Source organism: Salvia hispanica, chromosome 5 (genome assembly GCF_029641045.1).
Source record: "Salvia hispanica isolate PSC_SH4W2 chromosome 5, Shi_PSC_v1, whole genome shotgun sequence".
NCBI lineage: Eukaryota > Viridiplantae > Streptophyta > Magnoliopsida > Lamiales > Lamiaceae > Salvia > Salvia hispanica.
This window is the reverse complement of record NC_142696.1, coordinates 45,224,312-45,245,051: the sequence shown is the minus strand read 5'-3', so window position 1 is coordinate 45,245,051 and position 20,740 is coordinate 45,224,312. Positions and strand designations below refer to the sequence as shown.

The 20,740-nt window shown below is 37.6% G+C and overlaps 2 protein-coding genes, 1 long non-coding RNA gene and 1 other non-coding gene across 5 annotated transcripts; all 4 read right to left on the bottom strand.

The window, feature by feature from the left end:
• Nucleotides 1-38: 38 nt before the first annotated feature.
• Nucleotides 39-5,227, bottom strand: LOC125186293 (ubiquitin carboxyl-terminal hydrolase 3-like). 2 transcript variants are annotated; one of them, XM_089058083.1, is made up of 9 exons: nt 5,082-5,227; nt 4,651-4,782; nt 4,455-4,490; nt 3,509-3,603; nt 2,337-2,395; nt 2,192-2,266; nt 1,044-1,092; nt 475-551; nt 39-279 (listed from the first exon to the last, which is right to left on the bottom strand). In XM_089058083.1, the coding sequence occupies exons 2-9, from the start codon at nt 4,752-4,754 to the stop codon at nt 187-189; spliced, it is 588 nt and encodes a 195-aa protein (XP_088914209.1). In that variant the 5' UTR covers nt 4,755-4,782; nt 5,082-5,227; the 3' UTR covers nt 39-186. The 2 variants fall into 2 exon arrangements, with proteins under 2 accessions (XP_088914209.1, XP_047938602.1); XM_048082645.2 differs by having other exon boundaries at nt 3,509-3,614; nt 4,452-4,490; nt 5,082-5,225.
• Nucleotides 5,228-6,073: 846 nt separating this feature from the next.
• LOC125186114 (uncharacterized) lies at nt 6,074-7,888 on the bottom strand. The gene is made up of 8 exons (XM_048082433.2): nt 7,772-7,888; nt 7,574-7,693; nt 7,295-7,421; nt 7,139-7,207; nt 6,977-7,048; nt 6,674-6,745; nt 6,348-6,598; nt 6,074-6,252 (listed from the first exon to the last, which is right to left on the bottom strand). Exons 1-8 carry the CDS (start codon nt 7,833-7,835, stop codon nt 6,188-6,190), a joined length of 840 nt encoding a protein of 279 aa, XP_047938390.1. The 5' UTR covers nt 7,836-7,888; the 3' UTR covers nt 6,074-6,187.
• A 2,346-nt stretch (nt 7,889-10,234) lies between these two features.
• LOC125186642 (uncharacterized) lies at nt 10,235-11,153 on the bottom strand. Its single transcript, XR_016130367.1, has 3 exons — nt 11,095-11,153; nt 10,845-10,986; nt 10,235-10,421 (listed from the first exon to the last, which is right to left on the bottom strand). It is a non-coding gene; the product is annotated as an uncharacterized LOC125186642 (long non-coding RNA).
• A 1,488-nt stretch (nt 11,154-12,641) lies between these two features.
• On the bottom strand, nt 12,642-12,748 carry LOC125191503 (small nucleolar RNA R71). The gene has a single exon (XR_007171177.1). It is a non-coding gene; the product is annotated as a small nucleolar RNA R71 (small nucleolar RNA).
• Nucleotides 12,749-20,740: the final 7,992 nt, after the last annotated feature.

Here is a 20,740-nt window from a genome sequence, read left to right as displayed (position 1 = left end):
TTAAAAAATAAATAAAAAACATAGCACAACATTTTAGATTATAGAAACACAGCATGATTGCTTTATTAAGAATGGAAAGAGAAAATGCAAACTACCGCATTCATATAGTAATAGAAGCTCTGGGTTCATAACCACAAGAAAGTAAAAGTTGCTGTTCCTACCAACACATCACTCTTTGAAACATCTCTATGCTCCAGTTTTCTTCGAAATAGCAATAACATTGAAGTTTATTGAATCAGGGTTTTTCTGGATAAACTTTTGAATAACTTTAGCAGCATCCTGTGATCAAAATTGCATATCAATAACCAGCATGACAAAGGACAGCAAAACGGGAGCATCAAACAAGGAGGAATGCAAGCAGCATAAGTTGATTGTAGTCAACATTCCATTACCACAAGCACAGCGACGAGTTTCCATCTAGTTCCAACAAGAGAGTGGAGATCATAGAGGAATGGAAGAAGTGAGCAACATTACCTGTAATATGGTGTTACTCGAAGATGTGCCATGTGAAATAGGCCCAGCCCTCCTTCCATCAAGCTCGTACAGTTGTCCTATAAAATTAAGTGTTGAACGCATATCAATATGGTTGATTTGTTCTCACTTATTGCAACCTCAAGTGAAAAAATCAATAGTGAGAAGGAAAGGCCTATCCAGTTGTTGATTAACCAATCCAAGATTATTAGTTGAAGTAGAAGTATGCACTATGCTATGATGGAGACATTTAATTTGACACTGCTCCCACTCGAACCACCATATAGCATGCAGACATTGAACCTTGTGTCAATTAGCAATTCTGAAGATGTGAAAGTAACCAGTAGTTTTTATTCTAGGAGCTGGTCGTACTCAATATCTAGGTTAATCCCAAGGAATATAGTTATCAAATCAATGAAACTAACAATTAACAAATATCCAAATACATATCTATGCACAGCACATATAAGTGAGCCAGTACTTCAGTCTTCCCTACAATCGCAATAATACAATTTCACTAATTAAATTCACACAACACAATGACACACTCACACAGAGAGAGAGAGATTTACCATCTACACATGTAAAGCAGATAAAATGTGTGTCAACATCATCTGATGCCTGTCAAATTGAAGGGATAAAAATATTCTTAGTTTCTCGATCCATATTATAATACAAACTCATAATTAGAAAATAAACAAAACAGGGGTCAAGATTCAACTGCTTCCTGAGAAAATTCTATGACTCAGTTTTGGTATTGAGTATTAATGCAAACTATATCTCAAGTCGCATTTGAACAGATCTATAGTGTGCAGTGTGCACAGAAAACACAAATGATACTGATCAATTTCCTGCAATATTCATTATTCGTTCCCTGTTCTGTTTTATCTTTTAGTAGTTGTTTATTGTTTTAGTAGTCTAGTCATTAGTTTGTTAGACATAAGTTTATCTCTTAGAGTTTGAGTTTCTCAGATATAAGGTTATCTCATAGAGTTTTATTTGGATTAAGAGTCTCCGTTTGTTATGAGTAATGAGTCTTCTTCAATGGTAATATATTAGCTTCTCCTCAGAAGATCTGTGGGTCTTGGAAAAAGTAGTATAGGACGGTAGTTTCCGTAGGGCCTCGTAAGATGATTATACTATTCTTTTAGTTTCTATTTAAAATATTTCCTGTGCTCTATGTTCATTTTCTATCTTGCTCGATATATTCTGTCCCTTTCCAGTAGCAGCGCCATTATTCTTACAAGTATTTTTTATTGTTCTTACATGTTGGTCATGCACATACATATAGTATGCGATATAACTAACAGGCATTCCTCTATCACCACTACATGACAATCTTGAAGTGATTGTGAGCACCCAACTTCTAAGGTAAATGAAGAAATTGCGCCAGGAGCAGAGTCAAAGACTGAACGGCCCATTTAATGTAACTACAGTGGAAAAGGAATTCATCTATATTTGAAAGATATTACACTAAATGCACAATACTATATCATGCTAGAATGGAAACTATAATACCTTATGGACAGTGCATTATGAGTAAAATATAAAAACAGATAATATAAAAAGTTGGTTCATCAATTCAGTTAACAAGTCACATCGTTAACTGAAGGTTAAATTGTTGATTAGAAAAAAAAGGAAACAAAAACAGAAACAATAATAGACACAAAAACAGAAACAGTAGATGCCTTTAAATTTCATGCAAATGTCCAACTCTAACCTCAGTTTCACCAGCAGTTGCTGCCACTGAATGAGCATCTTCCATTTCTCTATCATTTTCAAGGAATGTTGCACGCTGCAGATTCATTTAGTTTAGAAATATTAGATGGAAATGAGACAGAGAAGATGGCAAGGCGCACTCTGACCTGTGACGCATCCATATTTGCAGTAGCCTTGAAGAATTTGTCCAGGTAAGACCCCTCAACTGGAAAACAACACAAACAAAACAGACAACTGACAACCTAAACATGGCATATCACAGTTCATGGAAGAAACTTAAAGCATGCACATTTGAACATATTTTAATACATTTCTTGAAGATATTACACATTCCTGAGCCCTGAGAGAGAAGAAATTAAAGCGAAGCATGAATATTCTTAACCTCACAATCAACTCGACAGCTAGTCAGTAGTCACCATACTAGGGATATCAATAGGGTAACCTACTCGATTTCTATCCAGCAATTGGGTAACTGAGTCTATGGCACTATGCTGTTCAGTTCAATTGGGTATGAGCTAGAAAAAATAATTGGACCAAACCCTACAACTTCATTTACTAACTTGCTGGTTGCGCTGACGAGTTACAATAAATGTTAGTACTTAGTAGATTTTCTAAATTACCTATTGACACCCACTGAAATGATCACCATCTCTTCTTGTTGAGCTGGCTTTCCAATGCATCCGACTATTCATGAATCAGATTTGTCCAAGGATAGTTATCACCCAAAACATTAAAAACTGCCAGTACGGAACCCAATCAGGCCAGCCAGACTGCCTCCTCAGGCCAAAAGGCTCAAATCCATTTCGGGCTACAACCTTTTGGTTCTAATCAGCTGGTTTAGAGCTGAATGGACGTCCCTACAGAATACCACCTCCCATGTCTCATATGATACAATCATCTATTATTAGTATTGGTCGTCTGTTCAATCCTTCGATTCTTGTTTTCCTTGGTTTTCAGACAAGAAATGGATCATTAATATGTCAACTCTTCAGGAGTTGTTTATAATCAGGCTTTGTAATCAAAGACACATATGAAGGAAGGGGTCGGGAATCACCCAATAGCTTCCCTAATTGAAGTCACTTGACCATGTAGAAGCTTAAAAAGGGTCTACTGAGCAATGCGTATTAGCAGATATGATCTAAAGTAGCATTACCCACATTTTACACTGTGCAAACTGCAAAGGCTGTTTGAACGTCAAGACTCAAAAGTTCAATCAAAGCAGACGACTTTTCAGGCAAAGTACGAATATGAGGTTCACAGAACTCCTCGTAACATGAAAATAATCACAAAGAAGGCTATTTGAAACCCTAGAGCTTACCAAGTTTTATCTCAGAAGTTACATTGCCGACAGCATGAAGAAGTCCAACAGTTCCACAGGCATTTCCTACAGTTTGCTTCATAAAGTAAGGTCCACCAATAGATTCCTGTAAGAGCCCACAGAAATTGTATATACCATTATTCAGAAAGCAACCAGGACATATATACTAATATACATAACAAGTATACGGGTGCTTATTACCAACAGAAACAAAGAATTTTCAGGAAACTAATTATTGAATCTGAGTTTACAAATTATAGAGCACGGTTAAGTAAATGATCTAAAACTTGTGATTCATTCAAATCTATACTCTGTAGTAGCACCATTCATAAGACTATGTTTCTTATGGTGTAGAGTGGAAAACTGCAAGTACTGTTAGAAAGATAACAAATGGGATGCGGGCAATGCTACTAGCCTACTCGAAGTCCTTGTGATTGCGTTCTAGATTCTATAGTGAGCTCCATCAATCAGTAGATGTCTTTATAAGATGTTTTATCACTTGAAACCCATTCACCCTAACTAGCTTTAAATTATCTATACATCCAGCATCCAGCAAACGACTTATAAAAACTGCAATGTTTACGTTCAACATTGCAGTTTGAGTTCCAGAGACACAGATGCTTGACACTTTTATAATATAGATATATTTCCAAGATTAGAGTCCAGGAATGGCCTAGAGCACTAGGGAAACTAATTATTAACACATGCTTATAATTAAGAAACAGACTGCACAGACATGATATTATTAGGTTAAAAAAATCTGCAGATCAGGAAATTGTAAATGCAATTGTAAGCATGATATCTCAGCAACTACTCAGCTTCCAATTCTTTTTTCAAAAGACAATAACTATGACTCACCCCATTCATAGATAACTGAGAACAAAAAAAAATACTAGTCCAAAATAATAAGCTCTTGATACGACATTGGGGTAGTAGTAATTACCTTGGTCGAACTATCTTGTTGAATCCTCTCTTCCTCACTCTGTAACAAACACAGTATTGTCATATCACATATGCATATGCACAAATACAACTATCACATTTAAACAAAAAAATGGATTTTAAGCAAGTATTTGAGGTTGCAATGAAATGCCATTAGTGAATCCCAATTTAATTAGAAAATTCTCAATGTGTAAATTTACCTTTTTCGTAATGGGGTAGAGGAACAACACAGCGAGTACAGGTTGTGGAACCATCGCCAAGAGATCTTCATCAAGTCCATAAACATCAAAGCACTCTGCCTCATCCGGGGAAACACCAAGTCCCCAAATAAACTGCTCATCGCAATTAACATTCTTCAATAACTCAGCATAAAATACTAAATCTCCATAACACCGTTTCTCAATCTTTTTTTTTTTTTTTTCTATTTCTTTAGTAGCTTTTTCATCTTTCCACAATTCATCCCATCGTGTTTTGGTAATTTTAATACATAGATGACCACTATCGAGATCTATTTTACTCCAAACACCCAAATTCAAATTTAAAAATCTACAACTATATAGCTTAGTGCCTACAACAAACTTAAAATGAAAATTTATACAAAAAAAAAAGATAAAAAAGTGAACACGAATACCTGGTTCATAACATCAGGGTTTGCTTCAAGAGGAAGCCATCTCTTCGAAGAAGGTGTCGCCATTTTTCTTTTCCTTTTTCTTTTTCAGGTTTTGGGGTTTGCCGTTTGCTCTGGGTTTTTGGCTTGGTTGATTTATATGCTGAAATAATATGAGATTTTTAGTACTAGTATTTTTAATTGGGTTATTATATATATAATCAATTTCTGTAAAACTATAAAAATTGAAATTTTGTCAAATTCTGGTTATCTTGTAATTTCATAATGCCAATTGTATCATAACTTTAACATTTTTCTTAATTGTCTCATAATCCACGATTTGAGAGAAATTATGTACATGCGAACAAAACATTCGGCTATTTAAAAACGTCATTATTACATTTAGTCAATTATGATATTAATTTTTACTTATGTAAAATTGCGAGTTTAGCTTAATTAGTTACACATAATCCCGATCCAATCAAATTATCCCGAAATTTTGAATAGAATGGAGAAATTGCGAGTTTAGCTTAATTAGCTTAAAATTACGGATGAGTTTCTATGAAGAATACCTTCTACTCCAGTGACAATGTTAGAAATTTCGGAATATAAGATCATATTCGCTGACCTTTCAAAATATAAGATTAAATTCGCTAACTTTTCAGAATAGTGGGATCGAGGCACGTGATTTTTTCAGAATAACGGTTTTCTGTTTTTTATTTCTCTTTTTTCCTCTTATTTTTCTTATTATTTTCCTCATAAATTTATAAATTGATCAAACTACCCCACGTGAGATTTGAAACACAAATTTTGAAACGCATATAAACGGTTAAAATAATGTACAAACGAGGTTGATCAAGTTGCAAAATAAGCTTTGCCAACAACTTATTCATCTAGTAGCATTAATTATTTATTGTTGACGATGTGCAGTCATAATAATTAAGTTAATTTATAAATGTTACATATCACGCAATTAAGATTCGTGGGTTCATCCTGATTAAAAAATTAAACTAGAATACAAGAAATAGAAATTTAAATAGAAAGAATACCGGTTAAACACAAAATTAGATCAAAAGGAAAAGTTGTTGATTTCTTAACTGAAAAAAGGAAATGAAATAAAAAGAAGGGGTTTATGAATATGTTGGGTTGATTTCACTTGGATGAGCATTCTTGGGCAACTCTTCCATGGGCACATCTGCACATATAAATATTTCATATCACCTCAAATATGTACTTATATGAAATTAGATAAACTAGTAGTAAAACTAAAAAAGATGAGTAAATAAATACCTTTGTTGGCATCCGCAACAGCAGCTGCTGCATTGGCTTTGTGACGATACATAGCATAACCTCCAACAGCAGCCCATAAAACTACGAATGCTGCAATCGTGCCGCCCAATATTGCACCCAGATTACTCTTCTTTTTTGTTTTTCTTGAGCCTGACGGAACTTGGAACCCGCCTCCGCTGTTTGCTGATGAAGATGGAGATTTGTTGGACTTCGAACACGCAGTAGATGTCAAGAAGTTATTACCAACAAGACTGCAAAAATTTGTTAATGGATCAAAATTAATTATGATGGAAATAAATGGATTTTTTTTTATTGCTTTGGCTTACGTTAAGTTCAAGTTCTTGTTGCATGCTACTGAGTCCGGTACTGCTCCTTCGAAATAATTGCTTGCCAAGTTCCTGCGCATCACAATCGAAATTAAATGACGAATAATAATTTGATATCATAAATTCTCCTATAATAGTACTACATACAAATCTCATTATATGATTATGCTCTAGCTGGAAATGGGACAATTATTTCATTTAGGTTAACACACATAGATTAAAAGCTTGAAATATTAATTGAAAAAAAACTCAAAATAAGTTAAGAATATTACTCCATATTGTATGATGGTTTAATTGACTTACAGTTCTTGAAGATCTGGAAGTGTGCCAAGGAAGGAGGGGATGTTTCCAAAAATAAAGTTTTGAGACATGTCACTGTAATTGAAGGATGTGAATATATACATGGGTAAATTTATTCAAATAGAAAAAGGCAAAAACTTGAAAATAAAATGGTGTATTTTTTACATTCTCTGAAGAGCATCCATAGAACTGAAGTCATATAGCTGGCCATATAGCATTCTGTTATTGAGATTCCTGAAATTTCCAGAAACGAAATCATTGTTTCAAGTAGTAAGAATTTTTTTTAAAAAAAAATAGAGATTTGATTAATGAAATTCTTACAGAGCAATTACACGTGGTGTGGGATCAGAATTGCATTCAATCCAATCCCAAATGGGAGAAACGCAAGGATCCAGAGTGGTTTCTAGCAGTGATGGAAATTGTGAGACTAATACACCCAACCCCAATACTACATCAATAAACCATTGCAACATTAGTAATTTAATAACAATAAAATTAAGTCAAAGTTGTTAGTGATAATTTGAATGCGAAGATACAAATTATGGAATTGAGGATAGCATGCATTCATCTAAATGAAACAATAAATAGAGAAAAATTAACCATCGTTGTAATTAGTGGTGTAAGAGCTACTAGTTGCGCGGGAAACTGCTTTGATTTTGGCATTGGCGGTTGATGTAAAATGCGAGAGATTGACGATTTCACTCTTCTGCAACGACCTACCTGAATTTCCCATAAATAGCATGAACTCAATTACACATCAAAATTAATGTAGGTACATAATAAACTAGCTATGTTTACCGTTGGCAGAAATCAAGAATATTAGGATGAAGATGGTAAGAGAGAAAAAAGTGTGGGTGGCCATGGAGCTAGAGATCTAATAATTTTAGACAGAAATACTGAAGTTAGTTGGATTATGCCAAGAAATATTTATGTCAGTGATAATCGACCAAGTCAAGGAAAAAAAAATAAAGAGTGGGAGGTGTTTTCTTAGGGAGGTATGAGGGTTGACTTTTGAGGGTTGACTTTGACTAATTTGCTATCACAATCCTAATGATTTGGTTAAACAATCGTTCAAGAAGGTGGTGATGATCGACAGCTACTCCGAGATTAATTAGTTAAATTAGAAACAATTAAGTTGGGCTCATGGTTATACATCATGCCTAGGGGTGGGTCGATACGATATATCGTATCGAAAACGTTGTATCTTGTATCGTATCGAAAATATCGATATAAAAGAATTTCATATCGTTATCGTATCGAAAGTTTCGATATATCGAACTTTCGATATAAAAAGATTTCATATCATTATCGTATCGATATTTCAATATATCGTACCGAAATTCGATATATCGTTAAATATCGATATATATCGAAAATAAAATATCGATATATATCGATATATCGAAAATTTTCGACATATATCGTATTTTCGATATAAAACGATATATCGCGATATAAGGAAATTCATATCGTTATCGTATCGAAAACTTACGATACGGTATCGTATTGTATCGAAAATTACGATATATCGAAAATTCGATAATTTTTCGATATTTTTCAATACGATACGAGCGATATATTATTTTTTCGATATTTTTCCCCAGCCCTAATCATATGCCAGAAGATATGAAATAGTATTTATAATAGAAGAATAAAATTTGACTATGCCGCCATCATTAGTGGGTAGCATGGTCGAAACAACTTGTGTTTAATTAGGATATTATGCATCTAGATTATCTTAATCCATGCCGTGTTTTAACTAGTAATTTATTTTAGAACTGTCAATCCGTTTACTCGATATATTCATTTATTTTTAAATAACTTATATAGTTAAATTAAAATAAGGTACAGAAAATAAAAGAATACACCTGTAATTGGAAAGTGAGGAAGGTAGCCACGTCGAGCGAACCACATACGACTAGAGGAATCGAATTGGGCCTTCAAAAAAATTAAAATTTGTTGGGTATATTTTGATTAAATGATTAGGCCTGCTCTTAATTAAATGATTGGGCCCGAATGGATTATTAATCGAGCAAAGCCTCGGGTTAATCGGACTGCAATACACAATTTGAACAATAAGTTGAATCTTTAATTCGACTTTGCAAATTTGGCCATTAGTTTGGAATGAAGTACAAGAATAAATTGCTAAATTACCCCAGTTGTGCATAGGACCCATTAAAGTTGTAGAACATCACTGAGCTACAATGCTACTCCCTTCATCCCAGATAATTCGTCCCACTTTGACCGGGTACGGGTTTTAAGAAATGTAATGAAAAGTGAGTTGAAAAAGGTAATGGAACGTGGGTCCTACTTTTATATATTAGTTTTATAATAAAACTGAATAGGAATAAGTTAGTGGAATACGAGATCTACTGCCAAAAATGGTAAAAAAGTGAAATGAGACAAATTATGTGGGACGGATCGAAATAGAAAAATGGGAGGGGGGAGTATATATAATTGACCAATCAGAAAGATATTTAAATAAATTAATAATCAAATTACCATTCAGTTTTGGAATCTAATAGCCTCCAACCATTGCATGCCTTTTATGAACGTGTTTATGATCTTAATTCTGCCAAAACAGAAGTGATCAATTAACATAAAAAAAAAATACTCAGTGATAAAGTTCAAATAAATATTAACAAGATTAATTTTGGTAAACAAACCAATGCGATGGAGTGACGGTAAGACGATACCATGCACAATTATAGTTTCAGTTTAGTTTCGTGCAGGCCATTGGGGCCATTGGGGCAGTCTCAAGTATAAAATGCATATGGTAATACATTTTTAAATATGTGCAAATACCCGTACGAAGCCTGTGCAATAACTCATGCCTATTACTCCCACATTTATGTTGATGGAGATGGTTACACTACAACAAAAATAACATCTAAAAATACTTTTTTATTAAGTTAGGGACACTAATTTATGTTGTTAAATATATCACCGACGCTTTAAAAATCGTCCTTAGTGGTGGTGTGCCAAAACAAGATAAGGACGCAAAATGTAAGTGCCGGTGAAATAATTTTGAGACGCTTTTTAAAAAGTGTCCTTAAAAAATCAACTTAGAGACACTATTAAAAAGTGTCCCTAAATACAAATTAGAGACACTTTTAAGAAAAGTGTCCCTAAATTCTAATTTTAACACTACTCTAAGATGATATTCCAATCTAAGGTGATATCCCTAAATTAGTACTCCCTAACGCGACCCTAGTTGTCGACAAATGTATAGGTTTTTGCTAACGCGAGAGAGAAAAACAGTTGGGAAAAAATATTGAACAGATTATCTCAGTCACATTTTTGTTCTAGTTGGTAGTGAAAGCTAAAATAATGAATTACAATTTCTTACATGTAAATATGTAATCAATGTCATGTACTTAGTCGTAGCAGTTCAAATAAGATTACAACAATCTATTTGTCTTCTGATTCAATATAACCAGCAACTCCACTGCCAAACAAAAACAGAGGATGATCAATTAGCACAATATAGAAAAGCAAAGGGTTTAAAGTGTAAAGGTGCTTCTGATCTATGTTAAATCCTTAACATGGCTAAATGAATGACTATAATTGATCCTATAGTTTTTGAAGAAAAATAGAAGCCACTGGAAATTACATGAAATCCAGAGGTCACAAGATCGCCATGCAGCAAATAGAAGCATACCAAGTATAGCTGGAAAAAAAACAACACTCCAATACTTTTGCCAATGCAAAGCATCCATCCAACAACCGACTTTTCTTCCGTGCTTCCAAAAACTCAGCCAACATATAATTTTTCAAATCACTAAGGCAATTTCAGATAAAACATATAGTAGTACTATATCAGGAACTTTTATTTCAATAAACTATTTAAACTGAAAAAAAAAATGCTCACCTGATTGGTAGAAAATTCAACAATGTGTTGAGCTGAAGGTTTCACAATAATCTCATTCACACTATCAGCTGCTTCAAAGTCTCCTTTGCTTAGTCCACCATATTGTGATGGAGTTTCCTCAACAAAAATATATCTGTTCCCACTTCCCACAAAGCTCTCATATTCAATTTTTAATAATAACTACTCATATATATGCAAAAAAAAATTTAACAGTTCATGAAAAATCAATGTAATGTCAAATAATTCATACCTCTCAACGATCTCCATCACCATCATTGCCATATTGTGTTGTGAGCTAGCACATCATCTGCACGTGCGAAGATTTGATCCCAGTTACTAAATAATCAACCTATAAAATGCAGGTTGTTTTAGCCTAAATAAATATCCAAACATGTATAATCATGATCTAAAATGTACCGCAAGAATGAAACCATTGGGTATTTTCCAGAAATGAAGAAGATCTGAAGTACTCCCTCCGTCCCATAAAAGTTGAGTCGTATTTCTTTTTAGTCCGTCCCAACAAAGTTGAGTCATTTCCTTTTTTAACAAAAGACAAAACATCTAATCACTCTTATTTTATTCCATCATTTACTTTACTCTCTCTTATCTTTCCTACTTTTTTCATCTCTCCTATTTATTTAATATAAATTCTTAATCTCCGTTAACGGCAGCAGCGGAACGGCGGCGACATGCGGCTGAAATGCGACGACAAAGCTAGGGCTGCGACATTGAGGTTGTGTGGAGGAAGGGAGAGAAGTGATGGTTAATTAGAGAGGGTTAATTAGATCGTAGAGGGAGTGTGAGAACTTTAATGTGCCTCTAATCAATCTAATTAAGGACACTTTTATAATGTGTCTCCAATGCTTTCTTGAGTTAAGGACGCTTTTATCTGCGTCTCAAATTTTAGCAATTCTTGGAAAAATTACAACGCAAGGAATTGCGTCCTAAAATCTGCGTCCTTATTGATTAAATTTATTGTAGTGTTACCTACAAAATTTACTACTCAACAATTGATTGGGTGGGTATTGAATAGTGGTAGGCACGTTTTTTGCCTATAAATACCGGGGTCTCTGCAGCTTGAACTCACACTACAACAACCCAGTCCACGGTCTACGTCCGTCACGCTTGATCGACGATGGAACGCGGCTACGCACGTGATTTTTATTGCTTTCTGTTTTAATTTTTTTTTTAGTTTAATTTGTTTTTGTTTTCGAGTCTTGCAGGTTTTGTATGCGAACGCGTTCTGGGAAGTACATCTTAGAGCCGCTTGATTTAGAACTTGAAAGAACTCGTAGAATAATAAGAAGTGAAAAAGGATCAGGAAAAATGGGTGATCGAACAGATATTGAGAAGCTGCAGGAGATGGTGAAGTTGCTGATGGATGAGAGAGATGCGGAGAGAACAGCCCGAGAAGCCATGGAAAAGAAGAACAGAGAAACATTACCTGTGATGAACATGTTCAATCATGGGAATATGATCACTTTTCCTAACGGCCCTCGTATTGATGCTAACAATTTTGAGTTACGCATGCCCCTTATCCAAAGGGTCGAGCAAACTCCTTTTGCAGGTAGGGCGACTGAAGATGCTAACCGCCATCTCTCCAAATTCGTGGAAATCGCAAACACTCTGAAATTAAATGGTGTCGACGACGATGCCATACGGGTAAGACTTTTTCCATTCTCATTGATTGATTCTGCTAAGGAGTGGTTTGAGTGTATGCCACCAGAAAAGGTCTCCACATGGAAGGACATCGTAGCCACCTTCCTCGACAAATACTACCCGCCAGGCACTATTTTGAAGCTCAAAAGTGAGATCTTTCAGTTCACACAAGGCCATGACGAGCCCCTCTATGAGGCATTTGCTCGTTTCAAAGCTCTTCTTCGAAAGTGCCCAAACCATGGTTTTTCCATAGACCATCAGGTAGGAATCCTCTATAATGGATTTAACGAGAAAATATGTGCTATGCTTGATTCAGGGGCAAATGGAGGATTTCTAAGAAAGACAGGAGAGGATGCCATGGCGGTGATCGAGGAGTTCGCCACCAACAGTCGGGGGTGGTCGAAGGAAAGGCATGCCACGAGAAGAGTAACTGCCATAGAAGAGGCCGAAGAAAGTTCTTTTGCTAAGGAGTTAGCAGAACTTAGAGTCAGGATTGATCAAATGGACATCTCGAGGAAGGAAGATCCAATTCCGGCAACTTCCATAGTGGCGGTCAAGGCACCCGAAACTGCCATTTCAACTGTGGAAGAAATCAACTACGTGCAAGGAGGCGGTCCCAGAAACTACAATAACAATTATCGCCCTAATCAGGGGGGCGGTAATTTCAATAATTATAATGGGAACCGTCCGCACCCAAATCTTTCTTATTCTTACAATAATTACTTGCAACCCCCTGCAGGATTTAATGTTAGCAAAGGAGGAGTGGTTGAGCCGATGAAGAAGGAAGACAAGTATGAACAAGGAATCACGAAGATTTTGGAGGTAATTACGCAAGATAGGAAGATTAATGACACCAAGATCGGAGTGGTCGAAGCAAGGATAAACAACCTCGAGCAAGGAATGAACACAATCTCGGCTGCTGTAACCAATATTACCACTCAAATGGAGCAAATTCAGAAGAAGTTAGATGAGGATAGAGCAAGGGCAGCAGCTAGAGTGGATGATATTAACAAGAAGTGGGTGGCAAAGCAGAAATCTGGGGACTGCCCAGTCGTCGGCGGACCGCCGCAGACCCCGCAGCGGCCCGCCACTGAGACGGCAGAGACACCAACCAGGCAGGACTGCCCAGTCGCCGGCGGACCGCCGCACACCTTGCAGCGGCCCGCCACAGAGAAGGCAGAATCGTCCACTAAGCAGGGGCTTGTGCGGCACAACGGGATTGTACTCCCTTTTCAGCCAAAGAGGAAGTTCAAGCTTGAAGAGCAGTTCAAGCAATTCCTTAACATGTTTTGCAAAGTCCATACTAACATTCCACTTGTTGAATCGTTGCAGGAGATACCAAAGTATGCAAAGCTACTAAGGGAGGCGGTAATGAGGAAGAAAAAGCCGACTAAAGCCGACCTTAAGCTACCGCATCATTGCAGCGAGATCATCCAAAAGGAACGGGCAGTAAAGCAAAGAGATCAGGGCCAGTTCATCATTAGGTGCCGAATTGGAGAAGGGAAGGTTGACAAAGCACTGTGCGACTTAGGATCGTCCATCAATCTCATGCCACTGAAGTACTACGAAAAGCTCAACATCGGGCCACTCAAATCTTCAGATGTAACACTCAGATTGGCCGATAACTCGTCCATCAAGACTGTAGGTATGATTGAGGATGTCTTAGTTAAAGTCGATGATTTTATTTTTCCTGCCGACTTTATTGTGCTCGACATGAAAGTAGACAAGAACGTCCCTCTAATGTTAGGGAGAGATTTTCTTGCCACTTGCAAAGCTTTGATTGATGTAGGTCGTGGCGAGATCACAATCAGTGATAATCATGGTCAATCCACCTATAAGATCGAGAGCGAAATGCTAAAGTTTGAGGAGGCAAAGCGGGCAAAAATGGAACAACAGTGCAGAGCAGTCATGGCTACCGACTTGACCAAGTCCAAAGATCCCTTTGAAGCGGAGGATCCTTCTACCTCCACTATCTACATTATCAAAGAGGTAAGACACTCTTCTAAAAAGGGTGATGCTAATTCTTCTACATCTGCTCCACAGAAGAAGAAACAGAAGAGAAAGAAAACAGCCAAAGAGGACCTCGAGATATACGTCATCAAAACGAAAGAGGGGAAGTACAAGTGGTGGAAGAAGCTAGGGACCAAATTGCTCCCTATGCCAATTTTCAACACTCGAGTTATTGATCCGCCCAACTAGTGGGCCACTTCAAGTCGAGCTAACGACTTTAACAAAAGCGCTTATTGGGAGGCAACCCAATTTTCTTTTATTTTTTTTATTTTCTCGTTTTTTTTTATGTTCTGTTAAAAAAAAAAAAAAATTCGTGGCGGTCGCCGCACTTAAAGCACGACGGTCGCCACACGTGTGTTAACATGTGCAGGAAGGATCGGGCCTAAGGCAGGCTTAGGGCGGGCCAGAGTAACCGCTGCACGGGCCGCGGCGGCCCGCCAGGATTGCTGTTTACGAAGGCCCGTGTGGCGGCCCGCCACGAGAGATGCGGCGGTCGCCACACGCAGTCCAGAGACGGGATTTCCACCATAAAAGGATAATGGGATCAAAAGGGAAACCGGAGAATGCAAAGAACTATGACATTAGCCTTGCCACGGAAGAGCAAAAGGCTATGTGGAAGAAAGTGTCGGCCCGAGAAACGGCACCTTCTAGATATCCCCACGATTTCCCTCTCCAAACTTTGGGGATCATGGGGGATTTTTGGAAGTTGTGCGACGTGGGTGATGGGAATGGCCTCGTCTACATGTTCCAAAGGAAGTGGCCATCGTTTCGAAAGTATACTCTCGAGTTCCTCAGCTCGCTAAAGGTCACTAAGGATCGCCGCCAAAATTTTCCACTTAGCATCGATTTCCGCCTAGGGAACCGTTGGCACTCGCTCACCATGGAAGAGCTTAGTGGGATCTTCCATTGCTTCGACCCCAACCCCGAAGAGGACAATGAATATGAATTTTCAGAGGTTTGGGGGGCGATGACAAATGAGCAAGAGCATGCAGCGGGCTATGCCAAGTCTTCATCAATTCGCAACCCCGTCTTGAGGTACCTCCATCGTGCTATGACTCAGCTTATGTTTGCTCGTATCGATGGGGGGAGTGTCTCCCAAACGGAGCTCAACGTGATGTGGTGCCTACTCAACAAGAAGGGAATCGATTATGGGACCCTTTTTACTTACTATGTGGATAGGATCACGAAGAAAGACGGGGGCGTCATTTGTTGTGGGGGATTGATTACGGCAATTGGCGAACATTTGGGGGTCTCTTTTGCCGGTATGACGGAAGATGGTGGAGAAAAGTTTATCACTTATGAGGTGCTATTTTCGGTGGGGCTTTTGAAGACCGATCAGTGGGGTCAAGGGTATTTTATGCAAGTAGCGGGGGATCACTTTCCCGTTCCACTCCCGCAATTGACCAAGGTCGATGTTTGGGCAAACCAAGCCAATTGGAAGCTCGACACACCCGCCCACCGGAGAGATATCGAGGCTAACCCCGTCAATGGGGAATTTAGAAAGAGGAACATTCCCTCTCGCATTCCTCAATTTGAGCCCGATGAGGATTCCGCATTTGATGCCATTGATAACTATGAAGAAGGCGCGGAGCATTCACAAGCTCAAAGGAGTGAAGCACCGCCACCACCGCAATCCCAACCACAACGAGAAGAGTAAGAAGAAGAAGAGGAAGTGGAAGGACATCGTCGCCGGACACGAGCGAACCGCCGCCACGGGAGGCCAAATCCGGAAGAGGAGTTTCAAGTCAACACCTCCGCCCAATTAGGAGAAATTTTCTCCTATATGCAAAACATGTTCAACGCTTGGGACAATCGATGGGCGGAGCAACAAGCGGAGAATGCCTACAACCGCCAAGGGTGGACGGCTCAAGGCGATTGGCGCACGGCGGAACAAGAATTTTGGGAGCAACAACGTTTGGAAGACGCTCATCGGCGTCAACAATATGAAGAGCTCCGAAGGATGGCCGCCGAAGCTAGAGAAGAACGAGAGACAATGAGGAGTGATATCACGTACCTCGTTGGAGCTTTCGAGGATCTTAGCGCCCGTTTCCCTCCACCTCCTCAAGATTGAAGAAGTCAAGCTCGATGACTTTAAATGAGCATTTGTACCATGTTTTTGGATGTTTTTGAGACGATTTATTTCCTTGTTTTAACAATTTTTGCTTTAATTTTAAGTATTTTTGGTTTTGGTTTAATTTTGTGCTTTGCAAAAATTTTCGCAGGTTCTGACCTCTCCGTGGCGACCGCCTCTGCGGCGGTCCGCCACCTGAACGCTGGAAATCATCTTTGACGTGCGGCGACCGCCGAATAGCTGCGGGGGACCGCCACCTGGGCACAATTTTCCAGCGCGATTTTTCGAAATTCTTCGAATTTTCGCCCCGCTCAACCTCTACGCGAAATTTTTCAGGGTACATTTTTGTTTTCAGTAGTATACTCACGTCCCTACTGACTCTACAAACTTATTTTACACTTTGTTGTAAATAAGTTTGGGGGGATGAAGTGGTGGACCGTGAGTTTAGGGTTTTCTTTTTGTTGTTAGTTTGTTTTTGCTTTAATCTTCCAAAACCCGTAGGAGATTTTTTTTTGTGTTCTAAAAATGTTTTCTTGAATCCATGTCATGAACATAACATGAAGAACTTAGAAACACGCATGCTTAGGGACACATTAGACCGAGTTGCCAATGATATTATATTCCATCCATGTTTAAGTGTGGCTTAACGTTTTGATATGATGGTTGGGTGAAAAGGTGCATAATTAGTGAATTGCTTGTTCGCCTTGAATCGTGCTTCTACCTTGTGAGATTTGAGCCTTAAATTCTTTCTTGTGTGATTTATCTGTATGCATGTATATGTTTCTAAAACTTGCTCCTAGTCTGCCTAAGTTTACATAGTGTTTAAGTTGATTTAGGAGGATGTTAGGCCGTCTTTTCTTAGCTACTTTTATATCCAAAATTTTCGACCCTCTCAAATTTTTCCTTTGGAGCCAATTTTGAGCCTTTAAGCCTTTTCTTTGGAAACCAAAATAAATGGGGGAACAATTCCTTGGGTTAGTATAGTTTTTGTTATCTTCTTTTGTAAAGAATTGGAGAGATAAGGAGGAAAGTATAAAAAGTAGTGTGCTTAATATTAAGAAAGTACAAGTTGTGAAATTTTGAGAAAAATTCCAAATATGTGCTTGATCTTAGAAAAAAAAAGAAAGGATGTGTAAAAAAAAAAAAAAAAAAAAAAAAAAAAGAAAAATGTGTGAAAGGTTGTGAAAAGAAAATAAAATCAAAGGATTGAAAGTAAATTGAAGGAGAAAAATAAAGTGTTAGAAGTGCCTTAAGTTTTAGAAAAGTGGAGTCATCTTAACTCTACTTGGGATATTTTTATATTTGAGTAACTTTTTAGCCAAATATTCCTCACCTACCAAAGAGCCTACGTTACAACCGAAAAGAAAGACCTTTCGGACTTTTGATGCTTAATCACATTGAGTAGAGGAGGGATTAGACTTTGAGCAAGCCTATGGTAAACTTTGCATGATGCATGATTTGAGTGATTTACACTTTACCTTTATACACTTTGAGAGTGAGAGAAAGAACACTTCCCATCTTTGGAAGTTTGCCACATGTGAGTGCTTGAATTCAAGGTGTTCCACGAGTTAGTAATGAAAGTGCACTATTTAGCCCTGCTTGATTTGATTGTGTTAATCCATGCTTAATCTATTCTTTCATCTTTTGAGGCAATTATGACGTCTAGTCCTTGTGCATTCCGTGCGTCTATTCTTGTGTCTTTAGTGTTTTGTTCGAGGACAAACAAAAATGTAAGTTTGGGGGAGTTGATACGCCCGGATTTTGCACTGTTTTAAGGCCATTATTTGGTCCGTTTTTGTTATCAAAATCACTCTACATGTCCATTATTTGCATATTCTATACATTTTGGTATTTTGACGTGTTTTGTGAGAAATGTGCATATTTGAGCCGAAAAGTGGAGTAAAAACGCATAGTCTGGAAATCTGGAGTCAGACGGCGACCAGCGACCGCCGCGAAGTTGTACGGCGACCGCCGGCGCCCGGCGGTCAGAGCTATGTGGCGGCCCGCCTCGGAAACTTACGCTAGGAGAAGAGTCTCGCCCGGCGACCGCCGGAGGACATGTGGCGGTCCGCCACCGAAGGGTCAGAGTCTCTGGACTCCAACGCGGCGACCGCCGGCCAAGGTGCGGCGGCCCGCCGGAGAAAGGCAGTGAATCCGACCAGCCCTAGATTTGCTCCAAGATTTACCAAATTTTGAAGATCTTTTCCTTCTATGATGAGGAATAATCTTCCCCTATAAATAGGACCTCAAGCTTCATCAAAAAAAGGAGTTTTTTTTTGGACACACAACAAGAACACATTCATAGAGATCAAAAGCTAGAGTACTTCAATTGTGCAAGGAGTTGAAGAAGGATTTCAAGAACATCAAGAACGACAAGGATTCAACCTACGGGTTTTATTTGCTTTAGTTTTATGTTCAAATTGCTTTCCCTTCAATCTATGTTTTTAGTTTATTCAGTCATGTGTAACTAAACTCATAGGATTCTAGGGATATGTTAGTAGCAACTTTGGTTATACAATTCCGTTTTCTATTTAATATCCGTTTTGTTTTTACTTTGTTTCTTCCCTAAGTTAATCATGATGCTTCATAATTGAGTGACACAATTATGTATGATTCAATACAACTTGCTTCATAACTGTGACAGAGTTCTAGCGAGTTAGATCCACTTAGTAGACACTACAGTTAGCTTCCCTTAAAACGGCACTGTTAATTGAGAGTGAGGATTTTTCAAGGGTCTTAGGAGCTTTTTGGAGTTACGTGTTAGGATTGACAACCCTAATGTTAGTAATCAACGTTTGTATCGCATGAGCATAAGCTAGGTGACTCGTCCTTTCAAAGTATTAACTGTGCTAGGGTATTGTAATTTGGAATTTGTATAACCATAAAAGCGAAAGCACATCCCTGAAATTCCCCATATCTCTATACTTTTCTCTCCGTGATTTGCTTGTTTTTAGTTGTTTACTGTTTTTAATATTTACTGTTTTCAAAAGTTTCCAATAATTCCCCTTATTCTTGTTTTACAAAACATCTATTCACTCTTATTTTATTCCATCATTTACTTTACTCTCTCTTATCTTTCCTACTTTTTTCATCTCTCCTATTTATTTAATATAAATTTTTAATCTCCGTGCCCAAAAATTTTGTCTCAACTTTTATGGGACGGAGGGAGTAGTATGTTTTTCTTGTACCACTAGCACTTGTATGGAACGAGACAGTAAATTTCTTCACATTGATCAAAGGATTAGTATGAAGTACTTAACACACAGATACCAGTAGACATATTCAAACATGTATAATCAAGAGCACTAAAAATGTACCTCAAGAATTAAACCAGTGGGTATTTTCCAAAGATGAAGAAGATCTAGAGTAGTATGTTTTTCTTGTACCACTGAGGCAGTAAATTTTGCATCAAGAGAATAGCAGGGGAAACTCATAACAGGAAAATAAAAATTGCATATGAAAGTGATAAGGAATAGATCAAGTTTCTCATGGGAAAAAGATGGTGCAACTGGAATATTTTTTTGCAGAACTGAGGCATGTGCACATAATAGAGAACTAATGTAAGAATTGTGACCTATTTAGTTCAAATATAAGATGATTGTAGCAAATATATATTTACCTCATCTTTATGATTGATTACAAAGGAGCCAACTTCAACATAATGACTAGCATTAGAAGAAAGCAAGAAAGGTCCATCCGGAACCCAGTATGTCATTATCAGATAACCTTTCTTCGCTTGATGAGATGGATACCTAGTCAAAGTACAATCTCACACATGATCAAAATAATAGCAACAACACATAAAAAATTCTTACCTTTTGATCCTGCATCATTTGAATATCAATCAAAATATGTAAAGTACTATCTGCAAATGCTAATCCATAACAATATAGTCCATCTATTTATAATTCAGCTAACCATGATAGCCAATAATTACAAAATATATTTAACTAACTAGGATAGACTGTGTATGAACTTCATCAACTATGACATGAACTGTTACCATTTCAATAGAGAATAGTATAGAAAAGACAAAGGAAGATGAGGATTTGATACATACATGCCAATTTTATTTTGCATTTCATGAAAGGAACATAACGATCTACTATACAACATAAGCATTTTAGGTCAGTCATTTACACAAACAATTGATGTG

Coding starts and splice junctions, on each gene's coding strand:
- LOC125186114 (XM_048082433.2), bottom strand. CDS start 7,835: ATGGCCACCCACACTTTTTTCTCTCTTACCATCTTCATCCTAATATTC. Junction 7,208..7,294: donor ACACCACGTGTAATTGCTCT/GTAAGAATTTCA, acceptor TGGAAATTTCAG/GAATCTCAATAACAGAATGC. Junction 6,253..6,347: donor TGTTGCGGATGCCAACAAAG/GTATTTATTTAC, acceptor TTATATGTGCAG/ATGTGCCCATGGAAGAGTTG.
- LOC125186293 (XM_048082645.2), bottom strand. CDS start 5,144: ATGGCGACACCTTCTTCGAAGAGATGGCTTCCTCTTGAAGCAAACCCT. Junction 4,491..4,650: donor TCTACCCCATTACGAAAAAG/GTAAATTTACAC, acceptor TGTTTGTTACAG/AGTGAGGAAGAGAGGATTCA. Junction 3,615..4,451: donor AACAAGATAGTTCGACCAAG/GTAATTACTACT, acceptor GGGCTCTTACAG/GAATCTATTGGTGGACCTTA.